At 45.7% G+C, this 24,934-nt stretch overlaps 1 protein-coding gene across 3 annotated transcripts in view; it reads right to left on the minus strand.

The window, feature by feature from the left end:
• Window positions 1–13,378: 13,378 nt before the first annotated feature.
• The window catches only part of LOC135907512 (calcium-activated chloride channel regulator 1-like), a 135,788-nt gene continuing 124,232 nt past the window's right edge, over window positions 13,379–24,934 (minus strand). For all 3 annotated transcript variants that reach the window (XM_070520901.1, XM_070520900.1, XM_070520902.1), the window contains one exon: window positions 13,379–14,166. In XM_070520901.1, the coding sequence (XP_070377002.1) occupies window positions 13,526–14,166 (641 nt within the window). In that variant the 3' untranslated portion in view covers window positions 13,379–13,525. The remainder of the gene's footprint in view (window positions 14,167–24,934) is intronic.

The raw sequence follows: 24,934 nt of genomic DNA on the forward strand, positions 1-24,934 counted from the left end.
TACTGTGAGGGCAACGGGTTATTCTGATGGTTTTAAATTTATGAACGTTTAATTGCATAAGGCATTTGTCACACCATAGAGATAATTAATCGAGATCTTTTTGGATATTTAGTGAATCAGATAAATTTGTTATTTTGTTGTAAATTACGCAGTCATCTGCAAAAAGCTTAATTGATGAAAAAACAATACTGTCAGAAATATCTTTTATATATACATTAGATTTTGCTGCCTATATAACGAAAGAAGAAATTTTATCAAACCTTCCATGTTAAAGAAATTATTATCTCTGTTAGTGAATATTTCAGTCCTGCAACACGTCACACTAGAAAAACCCATACCGAATACGGAAGAAGTCAGACTATACCATTTAAATTAACATATAATAAGCTACCAATTAGTAGAGAATGCTATGGGTACTACACCATTGAACAAAAGGACTATGAAATAAAGCCTTTAGGAAGAACCCCAGATAATGCCGCGACGTCTTTTGTACCCTTAAGATCAGGCCGCAACTTTCCAACCGCGCACCCATAGGATGACGCCAGGGCAGGGACCTAGATCCTATAATATCGAACCTACCGGTTCTTTTTACTAATATTCATAGCTTCTTACCTGACAAAGATGATCTTTGCAGCCTAACAAATGATTGTGACGCAGACATAATTGCATTAACCGAAACGTGATTCACGAGTAAAGTTGCAGACTTTGAGTTATTCCTCTGTTATTAAAAAGTATATTGTTTACCATACCGATCGCGCTAACATACTAAGCGGTGGTGTTTTAATTGCTGTTATGAATGCTTTGACTGTTTCCTTTAGCCGTATCATGTACATTGAATGTGTATAGTGCTGAGTTTCTGTATATTTGGAAAAGATTGTGATCGGTGTTTGTTACCAAACACCATCATCAGCCCCGACGTTTTGCGATAGCATGTATGATTGTTAATGCCAGGTAAGGGTTTGCTTCCCCGGAGCGCCGTTATTATTTATGGACGATTTTAACTTCCACAACATTTCCTGGTCAGGCAGGCGTCCTTTACTAAATACAGCTTCCACAGAAACGAAGCGTTTTGTCGACATATGTGCTGATTTGAACTTGGTTCAGGTCGTTACTTCCCCTACACGTGTAAAGAACCCCACGTCATCTCTTTTAAATCTTGTTTTAGCGTCATCAACAGATCTCATATCTAAGGTCGCACATTCACCCGGCATTCACCCGGCATTTTTCCATTAACCGGGCAAGTCTACCGTCCCATAACAGTATTAAAACCATTCGTGATTACAAAAACGGACACTTCGCCGCTATTAACTAAAAAGTTGCTCTTTTTCTTGATAATTTCCCGCCTAAAGTTGCTGAGCGCTCACTGGATACGAACTAGAATACATTCAAAGATAAAATGCACGACCTCGTCAACAAGTTTATCCCGAAGGGGCGCGTTTTTTTTTATAGAATTGCTTTGTACTATACTACATCATTGAAACGCCTATCTAACAGAAAAAAAAGACTTTTTCGCACAAATAAGTGGATGCAAAGCCAGGCTAAATGTTCTGCTTACAAAAGAAAGCTGCCTCGGCCTACTCATCTGCGATAATGAATACCATATTTTATTTTTTTCAATGGTACCCTTCCGAACACGCTTACAAATAATCCAAGAAGCTCCTGGAATGTAATTAGGCCTAGTGAATTGAAAATGATTTCACTTAGCATGCCTTCTGGTGAGCCTATACCTCGGCAGCACGGCGCTACAATACTAAATGATGTGTTTATAAAAGCTCTCACTCCAGCACATGACAAGCTTCCAAGACAACATTGCTGCAATTCTTTACATATGGATTCCATAATTTTTAAATCTACTGGCATAAAATAAATAATAGGCACTCTTAAGCTTACGTCTTCTTGCGGAGTAGATGACTTCACAACGATATTATTAAAAAGTGATAGTGAGTGTTTATCACCTTAGAGAGAATTTTTTCACAGTCACCTGCCTTCATCCTTGCCACACGACTCGAAAACAGCAAAAATTATTGCGAAACACAAATGTGGCGAAACTGAGAATTCTTTTAAGATTTCGCAAATTCGCCAGTACCATGCAGAATAATCAAGCACATTATTTTGTAACCCTATCTACTTTCTTGAAGAAAATGATTTTTTCTCTATCAGTCAACATGGCTTTCGCAAATTCTTTTTTGAGAGACTCAGCTGGTAACATTCACTAATGACTGACATGTATATCTTAATAGTGGTTTTTTACCTGAGTGCATATTTTAAAATTTTTCGAAATCTTTGACATGGTCAAACATGTATTGCTACTACGCAATCTAAGCACACTCAACATTGACTCTGGAGTACTTTGCTGGATCCAATCGTTCCTTGCGTCTGGTCCGAATTTGTTCTAACTAATGACTGCACAACTAACGCGGCTCCTGTTGAATCCTGTGTTCCGCAAGGGCCTGTCATTGGTCCAATTTTATTTTTAATATTGACACAAGATGATTTCAAATTGCGCGCGCCAGCCGCCTCCTGCGTCCGTCCAGCTGTTTAGTGCTACCTGCGAAAGATAGCGGCTGTGAAGCGGGCAACACGGGCTCGCAAGGCACGCGCAACCGGAGCAACATGCCATCAGCACGGGACACGAGGAAAGAAGAACAGGTGCGCGTCTCTTGCGAAAAGACTGTGGACGTTCTAGCGAAACTCTCGTTTAGCTGTTTGTGGGGCACAAGTTCGCCCAAGGTAAATGGATTAAAGCACCGTCACTCAAATGCACCTTACAAATCTGGTGGAGGTGCGGGGTATGATTTCAAGCCCTTCTCAAGTCAGAGAAATGAGCCCGGACTGACGGCGACTTGGACCAATCGAGCTGACTCCTGTTCACCAACGCAGAAGTCGTCACCTACGTGGTGAGCCCCCCGAGTTTTCCCCTTTGCCGGTTTCTATCGGAGCGTCAGCATCTGCTGCCGGAAACGCTACCGAGATGACAACTCAAAGCACGCCAACTCACATCGTAGTCAACTCGCCAATCACGCCAGAGCCTTTCCACGGCGACACATCCGAAGACGAAGAGGACTGGCTGGAACGCTTTGAGCGCGTCGCTTAGTTCAATTATTGGAATGGAGATCGCAAGGTAGGAAACGCTTACTTCGCATTAGGGGACAGTGCTGTAACAATGTTTGAAAACCACGAAGCGACGTTTGTGTCGTGGTATGCTTTCCGACGGGAGTTGCTGGCAACTTACCCGAGTACTGACCGCAGGGAGAGGGCCGATGTGGTCCTGCAAGCAAGAAACCAGCGTAATAACGAAAGCGCGGCCATGTATGTAAAAGACATGTCCCGCCTATTCCGCCGAGCTGATCCGAACATGAGCGAGGACAAGAAACTACGCCATCTAATGCGGAGCGTTAAACAGGAACTGTTTGCAGCGTTGGTTCGGAGCCCGCCGCGCACCGTCGCTGAGTTTCGGTCAGAGGCGACAACAATGGAAAGCACGTTGCAACCGCGATGAAGGATGTACAACCGGGAGATGAACATCGCCTCTGTAGACGCAGTTCAAGCCGTCTTTGCAAAAAGCGCGGACATCATACGAGAGTTCATGCGTTCTGTAGTGCGAGAAAAGCTCCAGCGGCTGCGGATTGACCAGAACACTCCAATGCCCTCTTCGCTGGCAGACCAGGTTCGTGAAGAGGTCAGACCGGTGGTCCGGGACCCACACCTCAGTGCGTAGCCCTAAGCGCTACGACTGCGCCAACCGAGCGTCTCATATACCGATGTGATGCGGCAAATTCCCGCACGTGCTGACGTCGCCGCCACTTCCTCTATGAATAGCTCGATGCCTCGAACTACGCTGCCGCCACCCAAAAGAAGATTCAGGACGGCTGATGTATGGCGCACTCCTGACCGAATACCCCTCTGCTACCAAGGTGGGGAGGCTGGCCACCTGTACAGAATGTGCCACTATCGCCAGGAAGGGCTTCTTGGCTTTCCGGTGAATGCACCTTGCCCCCGAAAGGTGAGCGTCCATCGGAAATCGAAGAGTACCTGTCCACTCGTCAGAGCTCCCCATCCACTCGGCAGAGCGCCCACACCAACCACGATCAGCAGCGCCGTCTACGCATCGGTCACCGAGCCCCCGCCCGTCTTCAAGCTCCGCAAGACGCCGTTCGCACAGCCCGAGTCGGGAAAACTAGAGTCAGCGACCTCAGGAGGTAAGGTCGCTGCCGACGCGAAAAGACAAGAACCTCCATCGATGACTACGAGCGACGACGAAGGACTCAGAAACCGATGCCTTAAGAGCGACGTTGCCTCTGATTTATGTGTGTTTGTTGAAGACTACGAAGGGAACGCGTTAGTGGATACAGGTGCACATTACTCGGTAATAAGTAGTGAGCTTGCCAGGAAACTAAAGAAAATGCTGACTCCTTGGAAAGGGCCACTAGTTCACACCACAGGATGACACCTAATCGACCCCATTGGCAAGTGCACGGCTAGAATAGGAATAGGAGGCTTCACGTACGTCGCTAGCTTTATTGTCTTTCCCGAGTGCTCAAGAAACTTGATTATTGCCAAGGACTTCTTGCAGGATAATGGCACTGTAATCAACTTGCGGGAATCATGTGTTTCCTTTTCAACAAAGCACGCTGTCGCAGCATTCAACACTGAAGAAAAATTCGACTCCCTTTACATTGCCGATGACGACGTGATACTTCCTCCTAGGTCCAGCGTGGCCGTCGCAGTAATAAGTGACGCGTTCAGTGACTACGAAGGAATTGCAGACAGCAACACCAGAATCCTACTCGGAAAAGGGATCTGCATGGCAAGAGGGCTTGTTCAACTACGTAGTGGATGTGCCTACGTTTTCCTCACTATTTTTGGAAATGAGGTGCAACATGTCGCGAAGGGAACCGTTATTGCCAGCCTTAATAACTTCGTCCAAGTTACAGGCCTGAAAATTTTAGAGATTTCAGCATCGGAGTTCCAAGTTGTGGATTCTGTCGTTGCAGCCGTCGACATGGAACCAGGTCTATTACCCAGACAGAAGGAGCAAATACAGGCCCTCGTAAGAGAGTTTGCCGAATGTTTTTCAATGTCATCCAAATTCCAGCGGACATCTATTGCCAAACATCGCATAATTGTCGACGAATCAGTCAGGCCTATTTGCCAGCATCCCTACCGAGTGTCACCAAAAGAGAGAAGCTATAGGAAGTCAAGTTATGGAAATGCTGGAAGATGATGTAATTCAGCCTTTCGGCAAGTACATGGGCGTCGCCTGTAGTGCTTGTAAAGAAAAAGGACCAGACCTTGCGCTTCTGCATTGATTATCGAAAGCTGAACGCCGTCACAAAGCGGGATGTGTATCCACTTCCAAAAATCGATGACACTCTAGATAGGCTACGAGATACGATATTATTTTCTTCCCTGGACCTCAAAGCGGCTACTGGCAGATAGAAGTGGACGAACGAGATCGTGAAAAGACGGCGTTTGTGACGCCAGACGGACAATATGATTTCAAAGCGCTTCCACTCGGCCTTTGGTCCGCACCTGCCACATTTCAGCGGATGATGGACACTGTGCTCACCGGTCTGAAATGGCAAACCTGTCTCGTTTATCTTGACGATGTCGTGGTTTTTTTCTAACACCTTCGAGCAGCATTACAACGACTGCGGGCTGGGATGGAAGCTATTAGGTCAGCAGGTCTGACGATAAAACCGCAGACATGTTATTTCACCTTTCGCGAGCTTCTTTTACTCGGTCATGTCGTCAGTTCAGAAGGCATTCGCTCGGACTCTGAGAAGACTGCAGCAGTGGAGAAATTTCCAAAACCCACCGACAAAAAGGCTGTTAGGACTTTGCGCCTACTACAGACGCTTCGTCAAACATTTTTCAAGGGTCGCCGAACCGCTAACGCGGCTAACAAAGGAAGACGCGCCTTTCGTCTGGTTGAATGAACAGGAGAATGCTTTCAATGAGCTCCGAAAGTGTCTTCAGAACCACCCAGTTCTTGCTCATTTCGACGAGGAAGCCGGAATTGATATTCACACAGACGCAAGCAATTGAGGCCTCGGTGCCGTCCTCATTCAGTGACAAAACGGAGAGGAACGAGTCATCGCGTATGCTAGTCGAACACTTTAAAAGGCTGAGGTGAACTACTCAGTGACAGAAAAAGAATGCCTGGCGGTGATATGGGCCATCAGGAAGTTTAGACCGTACTTATATGGCCGACCATTCCGAGCTATCAGCGACCATCATTCGTTGTGCTGGCTGGCGAATCTCAAAGATCCATCTGGACGGCTGACAAGATGGAATCTACGGCTGCAGGAATACTATACAACGGTCGTATACAAGTCGGGTCACAAGCACAGCGATGCTGATTGCTTGTCACCTGCACCGATTGAATACACGGAATCTACGCTTAGGGAAAATGAACAGGGTGGCCCGTTCGTAGTAGCTGTGACAACATCACAAATGGCTCAGCATTAGCGATCCGACGAGGAGTTACGCGTGCTCATTGATTACCTAGAAGGACATCCTGTCGCAATTCCACGAGCTTTTGTCCGCAGCTTGCCGTCGTTCGTCCTGAGAAATATTGTCCTGTACAAAAGAAATTTTGAACATAGTACAGAGGCGTTTCTACTCGTCGTACCTTCAACGTTACAACTCAAGATATTAGAAGGATGCCACGACAACCCATCAGCAGGACATATAGAAGTGAGCAGAACATTCGCTCGCATCCGCGTGATGTATTTATTACTGGCCAAAGTTATTGAATTGTGTGGAACACTACGTAAGAACCTGCCGCGACTGCCAAAGACGTAAAATACCACCACTCAAGCCTGCAAGTCTCCTACAAGCGATACAGGCACCGGAAACTCCATTCGCGCAAGTGGGAATGGACTTAGTTGGCCCCTTTCCCACATCGTCATCAGGAAAGCGTTGGATCGTAGTTGCAACTGACTACCAAACTCGATATGCCGAGACAGGGTGTCTTGCCAAGGGAACGGCCAGTGAAGTAGCTAATTTTTTCGTCACTAACATAGTACTACGGCATGGCGCTGCTAAAGTTCTCATCACGGACCGAGGAACCATATTTACTGCACATTTGACCCAGGCCATCATGAAATTGACGCACACCAGTCACCGAAAAATTACCCCATATCATCCGCAGACAGATGGACTGAACGACTGAACAGAACTCTGACTGATATGTCGTCAATATACGTGCACATGGAGCACCGAACATGGGACAGGATACTACCGTACGCAACGTTCGAGTACAATACCGCTGTGTAAGAGACGACTCAAATGACACCTTTCCAACTCGTTTTTGGCCGGACCGTCACCACAACCTTAGATGCAATGCTACTAGTAGATGAGACCTTCGAAAATTACAATGACGTCAGCCACTTCACACAAAAAGCCGAAGAAGCACGGCGAGCTGGCGCGACAGCACATTCAGCCGCAGCAGCAGCAAACCGACGCGGACCCATACAACTTACGACGAAAAGACGTCCAGTGTGCACCTGGAGACAAAGTATGGGTGTGGACTCCCGTACGAATGCGCGGCCTATCCGAGAAGCTTCGTCGTCGTTATTTTGGCCCGTATAGGATAATTCGCCGAATTAGTCCATTGAACTACGATGTTGCTCGAGAAGGTCAAGCAACCTCATTACGACGGCGGCAACGAACAGAAATCGCCCATGTCGTCCGAATGAAACCATACTACGACAGGCAATAACTGCTTCCGCCTACAAACATTGCGAGTTCATGACAGTCTAGAAACCACCGCCTTCTGTATGAGCATCGGGACGATGCACTCTTGGAAGGGGGACAATGACACAAGATAATTTCAATTTACGCGCGCCAGCGGCTTCCTGCTTCCGTCCAGCTGTTTACTGCTACCTGCGAAAGATAGCGGCAGTGAAGCGGGCAATACGGGCTCGCGAGGCACGCGCAATCGGAGCAACGTGCCATCAGCGCGGGACAGGAGGAAAGAAGAAGAGTCGGGGGTCTCTTGCGAAAAGACCGTGGACGTTCTAGCGAAACTCTCGTTTACCTGTTTGTCGGGCACAAGTTCGCCCAAGCCAAACTGATTAAAGCACCGTCACTGAACTGCGCGTTACAAAATATAATAACGACGTAACTGATTAAATTTCCTCACAATTTGATTATTCGCTGACTACTCTGTTATATATAAAAAAATAACTATTGCCTCCGATATCACTACTCATCAATCTGATTTAAATAGCATGTCTAATTGGTGCCTCACTTGGTTCATGAAACTTATCAATAAATGCAAATCTATGCGGATTTCTCTTTCTAAAACAAGTTACCGTACCTACGCCCTCAATGACTGCCCCTTTCAAGCTGCCGTTCTCTTGGCATTAATATAACTCTTTTTAAGAATTCCCTAATCAACATACACAAAGTATGATGGCCGATGGCATAATTACGCACTTTTTCGTGAGTATTGCCTGCTTGGTAAAGTGTACTCTTTCTCTATTTTCATATTATATAAGTTGCTTTTTTGCTTCTTATGAATACGTTATCAGCTATTTTATCTGTTTTGTTCCGTGCACTGTGAATTCCTATAAATAATCCTGCATTTTTTACTCTTGGAATGTATTCTCGCCCTTCCCCTCTGCAATGTACAAGTACGTATATCAAGGATATCACAAATTAATAAAGAAATATATAAAAAGATAAATAAATAAACAGCCATTACCGTATTGGCGATGATTTTCCTAAAAAAGAACGCGCAAGGACATGTATTCCATTTTGCAAGAAGCCTCCTAATTTCTTATTTCTGTTCGCTTTAAACCATCAATCATGCGTCCTAAGCCCTATATTTTTTTTATAAAACATCCCAATCTGTCATCAGATCATCTGTCAACAGCAATCATCTCGCCGTACTCCGCTTGCTGCACGAGCGCCTTTTTCAATGTTACATTTACTAACATAAAAAGCTTTCAACCTAAACCTTAACAAGTATCTTATCTTGTATCTTCGTCTGGCCGTGGCGTCCTCAGATTAACTGAAACATGGCTTAGTAATCAGATCAGTGACAGTGATGTTCTGAATGAACTACCCAACTTTGATGTTTTCCGTAAAGATAGACAGGGCACACAGGGCGCTGGCATCCTTATCACAGAAAAAAGATACTTATGGTATTCATAGTCTATGTGGCAACTAATCCAGAAATTATATTGCTCATCTCTAGCGCTAAACGGAAGCTACAGCTACTCGGCGTCTGCTGTAGTCCCGCAACAGTTATCATGACTTCCCCCGTGATGTGAATAACACCTTGAACCATTAAAGAAAAAAATCCCGAGCGCTGGCAACTTGCTTTTTGGGGAATTCAATTACCGCCATGTCAACTGTTCGAATTATTCTACCATAGTTACGAATAACACTGGCGCTAAAGAATGCCTAGATATTTGCTTTAATTTTATTGAGCGCGAGATACTCACGGTACTTCTAACATCCTTGATATCATACTAATCATTCATCCTGAAAGCATGCCCTCCATAACTACCAATGCGAAATAAGCATTTATAAAGCAATACATCCTATTTTCTGCTGTTTAGCTACACTATTTCATTCGGAAGAGAAAACAATCCACCTGTATGAAAAAGGGAATGATGCCGCGATAAATAACGAATTATTTGCATTCTACCAATCATTGGAATGAGGTTTCCAAAATCGCTCGATGCAAGACAACTGATTTCTCAACCAAAATAAACCGACTAACCACGTTACCCAGCTTATACCAACTACCATACTACGCTCTAATTGCAATAGAACATGGCTCAAGAGTGCACTAAAAGACTGGAAAACAACAAGAAACGTACATTTCGCTCCGCTGAACTGAAGCCAAGCCCCAGCGCCAGGCGACGATAATACGTATCTGAACTCGCCTAAGTGATAGCTCTCCGGCCACAGAAGCACTCTTTTTGTCCATTCAGACCTACTCTGCCTCCTCAGCAATAACCGCAATAATTCTTGCTGGTCACCCATCCCGAGTCATCCCCTAGTATGAAAACCTAGATAGATGGAGAAATTCTGTCAGACCTCGACATTGCCAAACTGTTTACCAGTGTTTTTTCATTTGTTTTTAATGTCGAGCCACAAGTGCGTCTTCTTGCTTTGCCTATTTCGAAAATGCCTCAATATAGATTTTTATTCTTTCACCAGATGAAATATCCGCATTTATTGATAATCATAAACGATCCTCATCACCCAGTGCTGAAGAAACCACATCAAAGCTTCAAAAAAAAAAACAGGAAGTGCACCTGTGCGATTTGTCTAACCTTGCAGTTTTCCCAATCATTATTATCAAGCACCCTCTAAAATTTGTGAAAAAAGAGCAAGGTCGTTCCTGTCTACAAATCGGATAGTCATAATTCCCCCTTAAACTATCGTCCTATATAAATAACTAGTGCCCTATGAACAATCACAGAACACGTCGTATACTCCCACGTTAATAATTTCCTAGACAATAGTAACTTTTTCATCCGCCGTAACACGGCTTCCGTAAATATCTGTCGTTTAGCACTAAATTAGCTACATTTCTTCGTGACCTACACTCAAACCTCGATAGTAACACTAACCGATATCGTCTTTTATTTTGCAAAAGCGTTCGATAAGGCATCTCATGAACGCTTATTATTTGAAATTTCTCACTACCACTTCAAACCTAACGTCCTAATATGGATGAAAGAATGTCTTAGTAGCCGATGGAAGTCCACCAGTACAACACTACTTCAGAATTTCTTCCTGTAACATCAGGCGTATCCCTAGGTTCTGCTTCAGGTCACCTTCTGTTCCTACTTTACATTAACCATCCAACTCTGTTTCCTTTCAGATTCATATGTTTGCAGACGATTGCGTCGGCTATCGATCTACTACCAACCAGTATGCAATCTTCACCACATTCACCTCAGTAGTGTATCAGAATCTATACAGAATCGCCCCGTAAGATACATCCACTCTTCATGCTCATATGATATCAGCGTTTCACATTAAATGTAGATTCTGGTATGGACCCGTCAGTGCACCGTCGCCTTATCGCGAGCTTATGATTAGTTTGAAAGATCTGCAACAGTTTGCTTAAACACGCAGTTACATTTTACCATCTTCGCGCGTATCTCTGTACACAGGTCACCACTAAATGTTCCTTGCCCTTGTGCACTCCCTGTCCCCTCCTAGTCGCCTTTTCATCGCCCAGCTAAAGACTCGTCCGACCTTCCGCACCACATCGCCGTCGTTACAAGTTCATGTGCCTTCACGGCAGAAGTAGCAACAATCGTTCTATAAAATAACATCTTGAACGACCTTCTGTTATAAGGCTTCTTGAAGATAATAAATTAGGTCACTGCTCGGCCTAGTATTCATTGATGTGCAGTAATTTTTACTGCAACACCCACTTTAGTTTGGAGAGCATTTGAGCTGTTGGCAGCTTTGTACGCTTTGTATATTAGGGTACTTCACGCACTTTTCGGGGTTATCTTTCTTTGTTTGTTTCTATGTATATATGTATACATGTATCTAACCGTTTTTCCGCGTACTAGGGTCACTTGGTATTCTGTAGTCGCATGGGTAGTGCACCAGACTGCTGAGCGGAGGGAACAGCGTTCGAGACTAACCATCGGCCAAGTGGGGTCACTCAGCACACGGCAATGTATACAGACGGCACCGCTGTAACGAGATACTCTTTGATGCCGACTTCGAGCATTGGATATCAGTTAATCAGTTTGCGGTGATCCTCAATGAACCTTTCTGATGCCAATATGGGTCACTGTGTGTGTGCCAGTTCGTGTGTGTCGCTCTTCAATGAGAGTCAATGAGGCCAACTTCAGTAACTAGGTAATTGCCACAGGAAAAGCTCATTCCCATTTATTCGATGCTCAGCCGAATCCTACTCACGTAGCTCAACGACAACAAAACGATGCGTAACAGGCTGCGCCATAAACACACCGCGTATGTGCCGCTTTGAAAATATTGTCTTTCACGCCAACACCTGAGCCAGCTGCGCCGCGAATGCATTCGTTGTGTGCCTTTCTTGAAACAATATCTCACCAACTTGGGTCCCCGAGTGTGTGTCACTAGGTGTTCGGCAAGCCAGGGAACGATTCTCAGCCTCCCTGCAGGCCCTGGTGCATCACACTTCTTGTCTCGGAGACTACACATGGATTTCTTAACAGCGCTACGAGATGGGGCAGTGCGTCCAGAAAGAACCGCCATAGAGGGACTCGGTTGCCACAATAGGCGTTTACCAGCCTTCGAACGCACCAGCGCGCCATCCATTTCGGTGGTCCTGCACAGGCTTGCGGCGCCACCAAAAAATTCTGGCAAAGAGTGCTCTTAGGGAAGCGCGAACGAAGATTACCGCTGCAGCACGTTCGTCATACCTGCCTTAGTTCAACTGTTGGAAAGGTTGCTGTCGCTATATTTATTCAATGGTGAACACTTTACCGTTGGCCGCCATCGTCAGACATGCACTGCTGAATATTTTCATATACGAAAATGCAGCAAGATTGCTTGAGATGTGCTTAAAGCGAACTTCCGCGTAATTCTTCCGACCACAATTTCCAGCTATGATCTGCGGACAAGTAAAAATGTATGCTGCATACGGGTGTACGTTGTTTTTAGGAAACCCAACCTATTTCAGCGGATCAGCCGACCCTTAGGTAATAAGGTCATATAAAGCCGCATACCTCCCGTATCGTAGGCAATGAAGCTGCGTCCTGAAAACCGAGTTTTAGTAGTGTAACAAAGTGAATGAGTGCATCAATCATGGCAGCTCTCCCCTTTACGTCTGTGTTGTGTTCGGCCATGCCACGATCTAAAGCCTGGTAATTTAGTTGATCGGTCTGGGACAGCACAACCCACGCAAAATATCTTTCTGTTGCAAATACGGATTTTTTGGCTTGGATGCCGGACTATTTCGTGGCTTTTACAGACTACGGATATCACCATTCCGATAATGCTGGATTTCTATGAAGCGACATGCGTTTTCTACTCACAACCATTAATGCCGCTTTCGCAATATGTGTACTGAAGTGGCCAATGGAACTAATCAAGCAACGCATTATTTGCTAATTTAGAATGGCGATACGTAAGTTCATAGGCGGTCGAGGCAAGATCGCGGAAGGCAGGCAGAGTGGGAGCACCGCACGCAGACAGCTCGACTAATTCGTTGGCGTGGGTTACGTGACCATTTTGAGCGAAGCCATCAAAGCGAATGAAGCCGTAGTGATCCGTTCCTTATAACCTTAACCTATGCGCCATTGTTATCTGGAACGTGTTGCAGGGAAGGCCAACAAAGAAATTACTACTGTAGTTTTTTTTTTAACCTAAGTGTGAATAAACCACGATATTACTCATGTCCTTCAAGAAGGAGTTTGGGAAATTTTATAACAATCGCCTAGCCCTACTAGCGAGTGGTTCAGACGATTTGTGGTCAGAAATACCACGCGGTATTCTAGCGCCACATATCTCTTAAAACCAATGCACATGCGGTCTGTACTTTTGAACTTCACATAGTTGTCGCTGTTTGCGTGTTTGTGGAGAGGCCCTGATCCTCAGTAGTGGTGCTCGCCCTCGCCCTGAGCAGCAGTACAATTGTGATGAATACCACGACGAATCCAGCAACCAGTGCCAGAAGAATCCAAGTGATGACGGATGGCTTGTCATTCTCACTCGGATGTCCCACACCTGCTGTGGTTGTTGTTGCAGGATCAACGCCTGGCTCTACCTTGGCCGGTGCTGTGGTCGTTGCTGCGTATTTGTCCTTGTAAGGCGTTTTCGGGGCTGTTTTTGCTGGTCCAGAATTCGTGGGCTGCCGACTAGCCCGCGTGGTGGTGGCAGATGCTCTTCTCATCGAATAGGCAGTAAAATTTGAAATTGTAAATCTTACAGTAGTAGTACCGGACAGCTTCGACTTCAGTCCTTCCGCGTTAATAACACGTGCCGCTAGGTACGCCTCCAGCTTGAAATCGGTGTCACCTTGGGACGACGTCGCCCAGTTGCGGGGAAGAGCAATGGTGACTTCATGTTGCGAACCTGGGGGGAGGGCTTGAAGATTGCCTTTCCGGACATTGGACAGCACCTCATGGCTATCGAAGTGCGATCGAAGGTAGTCTTCGTCAGTGCCACCTCTGATCTCCACTCCCGCAGCTGTAATTGAAAGTACAGAAGACAGCTGTCACCTAGAATGACGTGGCGTTGATATCAAGAAAGAGACGCTAACACCTCTTAGTTTACTCGATCGCTGAAAGACAAAATACTCGCTCCGATATCACAAGATGTGTTCATGGCTGTAAACGACGTATACTATATATATATATAAATATATAAATATATATATATATATATATATATATATATATATATATATATATATATGTATATATATATATATATATATATATATATATATATATATATATATATATATATATATATATATACGTGACTGGTTCATCTTTTTAGGCGAGCGGTTTTCACGGTCGAATGTATTTTATCGCTCTGCGTGAGACGCGCCTGCATGTATCGGAAGCTTCTCGAATGTTATCGATGGTTCCCTCCGCTTTCTGTTGTCACCCAACCTTGTGGAACCTGATTCAATGTATGTGCGACGCGAATGGCGTAGAACTTTCTTGAACAAACTCGAGCATCAGCGATTTCTCTGTAACGCTCGATGGTTTGTGTATAGAAGTCGAAGCGCTTTACAGGCAGATCAGATTTCAACGATCGCGGACTGGGTTCGCCACAATTGTGGGCACAGGTTCACCCAGCAAAAGCTACTTTCGTCATTCGCAGTGTTGCAACTCTTTTCTTGGTGACACATGGCGAAGGTGCTTTGCTTTCATGTATCGGACGTCCCCATAAAGCCGTGGCCCAAGCCCGAACGCAGAAGACAACACCAACGTTGCCAACAAGCAGCGAGGTAGCCCAGGCTGCAAGAACTCGGCCCGGAGCACGGATTTTCGCCTTTGACGACCAGAAAGTTCGTCGCCAATTCAACAGACCAGGGAGCCACCGAAAGTCCGTGGATCATCATTTGAACACCTGGATAACTGGCTGGAAACACATGAACGGGTCGCTGCATTCAACAACTGGAACTCCAACGGAAAGCTCCGGCATGTATACATCACTTTAAAGGCGCGGCGAGGACGTCGTATGAGAACCGGGAATCGACCCTGACTACATGAGACCTGTTCCGCAACGACTTTTGTGCAGACGTTAACGAGCGTCCTGCGCAAAGAGCGAGCGCAAGCTTTACTGGAAACCCGCATGCTGCTGCGGAACGAGAACATCGCGATCCTTACGAAGGAGATCACTCGCCTCTTCCGACACACCGACCCAGAAATGCCGGAAGAATAAAACTTCGCTTGTTGATATTGTGTTTGAGTAGAGAGCTTTTGACCGGATTGATACGCAATCCGCCTAATACCGTTGCCAAAATTATTTCCGATGCCAAAAATATTGAGAAGACGCTGGATATGCGGAAAAAAGGAACGTGCGCAGACTGTTCGGCGCATCAGCCGGTGCGAGCGCCACAACAGAAGTGTGCCGTATATATCCCGCACGGGCATTACATCGGCAGTGGGCACGGTGACACTACTAGCATGAGGCACACTAATACTCTCGTCTTCATTGAGCAGGTTAGAAGACCACTTGGAAAATGCTTCCGCTCTAGCGACCGCTTTTTGGTGGTGCTGCAGTGCCCGCCGCTATGTCACGGGGTGTTTGATATAGCTGTATTTCTGTGGAAGCTGCTACTGTTATCAGGAGACCTAGAAACTAGCGCCGCCCCTGAAGTAAAGGGCAGCGTTAAGCGACTTAATAAAAAATTGCTGCCGATATAAAAAAAATAAAGGAAGAACTTCTTGCAGATATAGAGACCTAGAACTTGAGACTGACTCCAACCAAATAACTGAATTTTATTAGCCCGACGTTTCGGAGCCCATTCGGCTCCTTCTTCAGGGGGTTGTTCTTCGGGGGGTGGCGGTGTGCCGCTTTTAAAGCGTCTTTTTTGAAGAAAGGAGGGGGGGGGAAGAACACGGGAGGTGGGGAGACACTCCACAGACGGAAAGGTGGGGGGGAAAATAAAGTACAATCTTCTCAGAGCGAGATTTCCCGCATGAATCGTGTAATAGAAACTATGGAAGAAAATCTATGGCCTGAGAACCGAAGCAGGAGAACTAATTTAATAGTTTATGGCATACCGGAATCGCAAGAAGAAAGGAACGACGGTCTTGAGCGGACAGTTAGCAGAGGTATCGTACAATATGTCCTCGAGCTGGACCCAGTTACTATAGAACGCATACATTGGTTAGGCAGACCGTAAGTGAAAAAGACAAGGCCGGTAATGAATAAACTTCTAAATTCTCACGATAAATCGACAATATTGAATAAATATTGTAAACTGAAAGGCTTAAAATTTGCCATTGGGGAAGATTTTTATCCTAAAATTGGGGACATTAGAAAGGAACTGTGCAACAGTGCCAAAGAAAATTGCAACAAAGCCGACAAAGTCTCCCTCGCGTTCGGCAAACTGTACATCAACAGTCGCGCCTTTGTTTGGGACGACGAAGCCAATGACAAAGTACGTCTTAAAAAAGAAACGAAATCAAGCAAAAAAGGCGGCCTGCTAATTGTGCGGATAAGAGCTCGATAAGACAACTAACAATAATACATGTAAATCCAAATGGGTTAGGAAACAAAATAGAATCTTTCGAAAACCTGCTAACTCATTGCGAGCCTCATATAGTCGCCGTCACGGAAACGTGGTTTGCTTGGATGTTTGCAGCCATAAAATCATGCGACCGAACTAGTCAGTCATTCGCAAAGATCGGGATTCCCGTGGCGGTGGCGTGGCTCTTGCGATAAAGAAAAACCTCTCATCTGTTTGCTGCCAGATGTGTCCGGTGTTAAAGCCTCTTTTTCAAGTTTCTTTGTAACAATACTACTAGTTATGTGGGTTGCTTCTAAAGAAGCCCCTCTTCGGGTGATGAAAGCATTTCTGCCATGCATGACTTTCTACACCAATATGCCAATAACTTCTTACGATATGCAATAACTTCTTAAATCCTTACGGGAGACTTAACCCTTCCGGACGTAGACTAGGTAACTATGCATCACATACCATCTTCTTGAGAAATTCTGGTTTACCTAATGTTATCATTGAACCTTCACCAAATAATCCAAGAACCGACGCGTAAGCGAGGTACAGCAAAGAATATACGTTATACCTTATACTTGTCAGTGATCATTTTTCAGGGCACCAAGCACAGAAAGAAATATTGGAGGCATTTCAGACGACAACATACTGCTATGCTTGTTGCCGCTGGACTACTCTTTCAGAACGTGTTGTAGTACATCTACAGTACCCAACTTCGAGACGGCGCATAACGCCCGCATACTAACCCAACTTGCGCACGAATTTCAAGCCTTTTCTGAATAACCACCGACCTGTCAATCGATGTCCACACAGCCTGGCTCATTTTAAGGATATAGTTTCCTGCTGCGTAGCTATGTCCCATTAAATAACAAGCGACCACAAAGAACAAGCACATGGACAACTCCGGAAGTCATCCACGCCAAACGTCATATAGAAAATATACGCAACTTTGGTAAAAATCATGGATCATGCCGATCCAAAACTGCGCAGTAGCACATTTTGGACAAGCAGCCAAAAAAGGCAAGGAGCATTATTTTCATGTAACGCTGCCTAACGTTCTGACAGCCTCAGCGACTCTGGAACCATTTCCGCGCTACTAAACACACCTTATCGGACTTGTCTCCTAAGGAAAAAAACTAACAACGCTAATGCGTACAATAGCTATTTTAACTCGAAGTTCACAAAAGATGACGGGAACCTTTCAGACTTGAGTAGTAGTTCAACGTCGCGCATCGATCCTATAATCATATTCGACGCGGCTATTCTTAAAATGACACTAATGGTTAATACTACGTTAACGTGGACTGTTGAAATATGATACCAGAAACCTGTGAATCCTTGTTTCGTGCGAAGAAGAGGCTTGTTTTAAGAGAAAATGCGTTCTGCAGCGTCTGCGCACACCTAGCGCAGTTCAAATCGCCCGCCCTCCGATCGAGGAGTGGTGAGGTCATGGTCTCATAGTTACGTTGCGCCATCAGTGAGGAAAACGGCGCTCGCAGACGGCGATACGGCGTTTCTCCGCAAAACGCAAACGTGCGGCCAGAAACAAAGCCAAGACAGAGCCGACAGCAACTCGAAAGCGTAACTATGGTGGCTAGCGGAAGGGACAGCGCGCGACGATAAGCTCGTTCTTTATTTTATGACGCCAACTTTGACGCTCGTTGCGATGGACGACTCTGACAACGACACTTGGCTCGCGATGCTGGGCTCATGTTCAGCGATTTCAACACTGTTGAACGTCACCTGTTGCTGAGGGCTCGCGCTGCCGGCGTCATTGCGTACCATTACGACGGCAACTATATGTCATGGCTGTACATATTCGCACATTTTAGCTTTTCCTTCGTAAAAACCAAATACCGCACTCACTCACTCACTCGCTTACTCTTCGACCTGCAGTTGTTCTTGCGCCTCGGATAATGCACACAAGACCGACAAAACAGCACTACGGGAAATCATTGCTTTAAAAGGCACTCCACACGGCTTCAGTAAGTCGGCGTTGAACTCGTAATCCTCTGGACGAACGTGCAGCGAGCACACTATGCGATTTTTCGGCTCAACGCCCTGTGGCAGAGCTACGGCACTTAACCACTTCGAACAGATTGGTTCATTCGTTGGCACACCGTGATAAGTACCGTTGGATTCGCCGCTGCAACTGCTCTTGGCCAATTTCCGCCGACCGTTCGTGCATCCCACGACATCGCATGGACGTGGCATTCTCGCTGCTTCTTCCAAATGCATGTTTAGCGAGCCCGCAGGGCCAATTCAGCACGACGCGATAACGAAACAACTGCAACTCGAAAGCGCGCGGCGCAGAGTCGAGCGCGCAGAGTCGAGCGAAAACGAAACCTTTCGGCCACCAATACTACTGAAGGGCAACTTCAAAATGTTATTTTTTCTTAGAATCGAACTGTAGTAGGCAAGTAGTATTCTCTTCTGTCTTATAACCTAACGAAATGGTCTTTTTATTACAAGTAGTTGAGGACTAGTGATATAAATTATGATGAGGAGTGACTTCATCATCGGGCTACCTCCGGAATGTCGCTGGTTGTCTGAAATCGTGTCGTGCATTTACCTCAATTTCACGTTTACTAAAGCTCTGTTTGCGATTATAATGACGCCCTAATGTTCTAGAGCATAGCTTTATCACTTTAAGTTGTAACCTTTAGTGTCCCTTTAACATGTTTCTCACCCTTGACCCTAAAAATCTTGCGCCCAAGATGCCATTCCAAACCATTTTCTAAAGAGATACGCAGAGTGGTGCAGCCTGTACTTGGGCCTGATAATTCGAAAATCTCTATTGCAATCATCTTTACACAAGCACTGGAAAAAAATGCTCAAATCATGCCAATGCACAAAACAGGAGATACCTCATTGCCCTCCAATTATCGACCAATATCTCTCACTAACACCGCTTGGACGATGCTCGAGCATATCGTCCTTAAACACCTAACAAAGTTTTTTGACACTCACAACTTTTTAAGGCCACACCAGCACGGACTCCGCCATGGATTGTCAACCATTACGCAGCTTACGGAATTTTTGCATGACCTCGCATTTAACGTCAACTGTAGCCAGACTGATATAACATTATTAGACCTTTCGAAAGCATTTGATCGCGTATGCCACAATAAATCGTTTACAAAATTGCGAGCCTTATTGGGAATGAGACAATTTTAGACTGGGTAATAAATTTCTTATGCAACCGAACACGATAGGTACTATTTCACCATGTGAAATCTCCGACAGTGCCTGTAACATTAGGCGTCCCCCACGGATCCGTGTTGGGGCAACTGTTATTTTTAATTTTCATTAACGACCCATAGTCAGAAATATTGACTGTAACATCAAACTATTTGCTGATGACTGCATTATTTACGAAACAATTAACACCTACGAAGATTATGTTTCGCTTAGACATTCATTAGACCAGCTAAGTGAATGGCACAAAAAATGGCCAATGACGATATACACAACTAAATCTGTTTGCATTACGGTAACAAAAAAAAACCGACCATACGATTTTCCGTACTTTATTAACGGCACAATGCTAACAAAAGTTCGGCAGCATAAATTCTTAGGCGTCTCTCTAACTTCTGACCTGAGATGGGACGCACACATTTCCTTCGCGACCTCGAAGGCATACGCAAGCTATTTTATCACCGAAGATATCTTCCCATCGCACCCATGTCGACTAAGCTTATGGCGTATGCTGCTGTCTTTAGACCGGTTTTAGAGTACGCTAACCAGCCGGTGGCAATGACCTGCGCCGCCGTCACCCGCCGTCAAAGACCGCCTCTGCGACCACACCAGGGCCCTGTAACGCCGCGATACCATCATCCACCACCGCCGCCGCAAGCATATCCACCCGTCGCCGAGCACAGCTACGCGAGGAAGACGGGCGTTTGGCAAGCCCCCGGCCGGCGCCCACGCTGCTAGCATTGCAGAGAATCCGGCCATATGCACCGCCCATGGCTATTAGCCCCGAGAAAGAGGAATGGCGCCCTCTCGCGAGTGACGTCGCGGCCAGGACGCCGCTCGCTCCGGCTCGCTCGGCTGCCGCGCGCGCTCGTTCCCTTCGTGTATGCTCGGGGTATAGGTGGCTCGAGCCGTACGTATTGAAGAATAAGTCGGCTTATTTCAGCTGCAATACCTTAACCACAGTTTCTTCTTCAAAAGCGTGTGAGTCGAGAAACTTTGCGACTTGGATATCGCAAGCTAAGTAGCGTTAAAGGGGTCTACAAGTTTTTGCAATGCATATATGCGCCGTGTCTATCGGTAAATTTTGACTAAAAAAAGAATATCTGCAAATTCAACGCGTGAAGTTGTGTATGATGCTTCGCTAAATACTTAACATTCCTTTAGTATTTAGCTATGAGAGGTATTGCATTTTACGTGGAAGAAAAATTTGGTACTTGGCGTCAACATGTTATCCGATGTTAGAAAGACACTGCCCAGCGAAGCTGTCATCATGATTCCTATTACTCTGGTGTGTTGTTCTATTCAAATATGGCCATTCATTAATGCGTAAAAAAATAGTTAGGCGCGCATTTATTATGAAAATTTTTGCTGCTACTTTCATCCCCCTCTGAAACAGGCCTCCAAAATCGAATTGCTCATGGCTGCTAACACGACGGCGTGTCATGTAGAGTATTTACATAGTTAATTCACAAACACCATAGTAGCAATCATCTGAGAGAAAAGTTTCGTTGTTTAGATCAACAGCCACTCAATTGAAAGTGATGAAATGTATCATAGTGGCCCTCAGTAGCCTTTATCGACAATATGGCACACCCCTGTTCACGTAACGGTAGCAATCGACTGTCCGTATGGCGAGGCACGCTATGTTCGCGAAACCCATCTGTTCACTTTAACTTCGAATTAAAGCCATAAAGCATTTTTTATAGCGCCAACTGGAATGGCTAAAGTATTCTCGAGCTACTACTACGCAGCTTAGATTGCCTACAAAAGGAAAATTCAAGCACCTTTTGTCTCACCATGTCTCGATCCAGCGTTATTTAATTATAGAAACGGATAACTATTCGCTTCGTCGGTAGTTAAAAGAGAACCTTGCAGGCTAATTTAAGTTTGCTCCAATCCAATCGCAAACATTCATAAAGAAAGCACCACAAGCCTTGCATATACTTTCACTTGATTTCTGACCCTCCACAGGGGGAATTTCGATATCTTCAATATGTCCCATACTACTAGTCATTGACGCTTCGACTGCTTTCTGGATGTAGCTATGCGGTCCAGCAGGCATACTTCACTAAAAAAATTGGGCCGAGCAGCCTGTGTCAGTTTGCCAAAAAGATTCGTCATGTATATTCCTCAAGCAACAAGCAGCAGTAAATTTCTCAATTGAGTTTGATTTGATTTGATTTATTAATTTCCATTTACACACACACATGTACAGAGGAGTGGTAAATGGAGGTGGATGAGGGAAAAAAGCCGCAGAGACGCGGCTTGAGGTAATCTCACCCTCTTAGGTACAATATGGCTGCATGGGGTAACACATCAAGCGCCATATAAATTACATTTATATAGTGGCCATAAAACATTGCAGTTATACAATATATGAAAGCACAGTGAAATATTCCCACGATAACAATGCAAAACACACTGCGGCATGGAAATAAATAAATGATATACACTTGGTAACATAGACAAAAAAAGAGGAACATAACATGCATTATTAATCATTAACAAACGCGCTCTAAAGAGGTGAGTTGAACGTGTAGCACGGAAAAGAGAATATATATTGGTACATTCCTATTTGTACTCTGTAAATAGCTGTAAGCCTTCATTAACTTTACTTCAAATTTCCGCCGCTTAAAAAAAATAAACACGTGATGAACCGCCTAATGTTGACAAGCAGTTAAAGAAGCAAGTGAGGCGTGTAGAATCTAAGCTCCAGTATTAGTTAAGTCACCGTGCTACTGCCGAGCGTTTCTGTGAGGAAATGCAAAAATTCGATATTATACCATGAACTACTCGTCGTGAGCAAACCTGTTTTAGCGGAATAAAATCAACGTAACTGCTGTAGAAATCATATATAGCCAGCTTTGTGACATACTTGTTGCACCGCGGCAGGTATGGTATCATAACTGGATTCCTATAGGCTATGCTTTTGCGATTGTCTATCCGCGTATGAAAAACCCGCAATGGGCTGGTCTGCGTCGCTTCGGCTGGCACTGTAGCGTTGCGTTCGAGAGCTGCACTGTTGTCTAAGAAATTAGCTCTTTGAATAAATGTTCGCAAAGGAAGACGTCATAAAAATATATTTGAGACGACTACCATAAGTATACAAGCAGAGAGAACGAGGGCGAACAAACGAAAACACCGCAGAAAGCGCCCGTACAACGCACTAACTGTAGCAGACGACAGGCGCGAGTCCGTGCCCTGACGTCACGCGAGCGGCGCTCGCAGCGCCGCTCATGTTCGTTCTCGGGGCTAATACCGCGACTTGGAACTAAGACGGTTCGCAGTCAACCCGCCGCGTCCACAGTTTGGAGAGGGTGCACATGAAAACCCCGACTACATCGCCGCCATTCAGTGGAGTCCTCGACGAGTGTTCCGTTCACTCTCACCAGGACTCTACCTGCCCCCGCAGCGCCGACCATAGACTGGCCCAGCACGAGGCCAGTCTGCAAGCCTATATCCAGAAACTAGAAGCAGCAACGGATGGAAGTGCGGTTGCAGTCCGTTGAACTGACGAATATCCTACGCCACCGACGAATATGCCCAAAATCCTCTGTAGACGACATGTTAACGAGACGCCACCAACCCATCGAAGTCTGGAAGCAAAGAATACATTGACGAAAGACTACCTGACGACGCCACTCAGCAGCCACGGGTCAACGCGGTGCAACCGTGATCCAACGCCAAGCCCTAACTGCAATAAAATATAAAAAGATGGCCACGCACTCACCGCCTTTGTGGATACAGGAACTGATTACTCCGTCATGAGTGGACCCATCACCGCCCAGTTAAAGATAGTTAAGACTGCATGGGAAGACCCTCAAACTCCGACCGATGGAGACAACTCATAAGGCCGACTGGAATCTGCTAGGCAAGAATTAGCTTTCATGACCGCACTTACCCTGCCACCTTGTTAGCCTACAAAAGTATCCACGAGATGTCATTCTCGGCACAGGCCTCCTGAAGCAACAGGGCGCAATCATCGACCTGAAGTCGATGTAGATAACGCTGTCACAAGATTAAGCAATACCGACGGAGAGCTGTCGTAGTCACCGCGCCTTGAGTGTGCTTGAAAATCAAGTGAGCGTTCCACCTGGCTCCAGCATTCTCATTTTTCTCGGCACCGAAACACCCGCAGACATAGAAGGCTTCATCGAGGGCGACCAGCGTCTATTGCTCGGGCGTCAAATATGCGTCGCAAGAGCGATCGCTCGACTGCATGGAGGGAAAGCGGAAGTAATGGTAACCTACTTCAGTCAGGAGTTCATGTACATCAATAAGGGTACCGCAATCCTATACACCGAGGAAATTGTGGGAACCAGCAATGCGCTTGCAGTCTCGGATTCTGCCGCATGTAATCCTAAGGCCCTTGCTCCCGAACCAGGTTTCAAAATAAATCCTAGGCTCCCCATGATTAGGCACCAACAGCTCAGATGTCTTCTCCGACGATACAAAGAGCGCTTTTCAACGTCATCGAGTATACGACAAACACCAGTCGCAACCGATCGCATAATAACCGTAGAGTAGCTCTATGGTTGGAAGTCGACGAAACAGATCGCAAAACTACCGCCTTCATCACGCCAGATGGCCTCTATTATTTCAAGTTCATGCCATTCCGACTGTGATTGGCGCCTGCAAGGTTCCAGCGCCTCATCGACACGGTGTTAGCAGGATTGAAGTGGTAGAGCTGTCGGTTGACGTTGTCGTCTACGCCGGAAATTTCTACCACCACCATAGGCGGCCTTTGACTGCACCAGAGGCCGTCAAATCATCAGGGCAGAGTCTAAATGTGGAAAAGTGCTGCTTTGCCTACGATTAGCTTCTCTCATTAGCGAATTTGCAGTCCGATCTGACCCGCAGAAAACAGCTTCTATCGAGAGGCAGCGCGAAGATTCGTTGGCATGTGCGCACACTATGGGCCTTTTGCAAGGACTTTTCACGGATCGCTGAGTGGCTGACACGTCTAACTAAATGTGTTGTCGAGTGACAAACACCTTGGGCTGACGCATTTCAAGAACTGAAACGTTGCTGGCAGTCCCCATGGGTACTCGCACAATTCAA

The sequence above is a fragment of the Dermacentor albipictus genome, chromosome 6 (assembly GCF_038994185.2).
Source record: "Dermacentor albipictus isolate Rhodes 1998 colony chromosome 6, USDA_Dalb.pri_finalv2, whole genome shotgun sequence".
NCBI lineage: Eukaryota > Metazoa > Arthropoda > Arachnida > Ixodida > Ixodidae > Dermacentor > Dermacentor albipictus.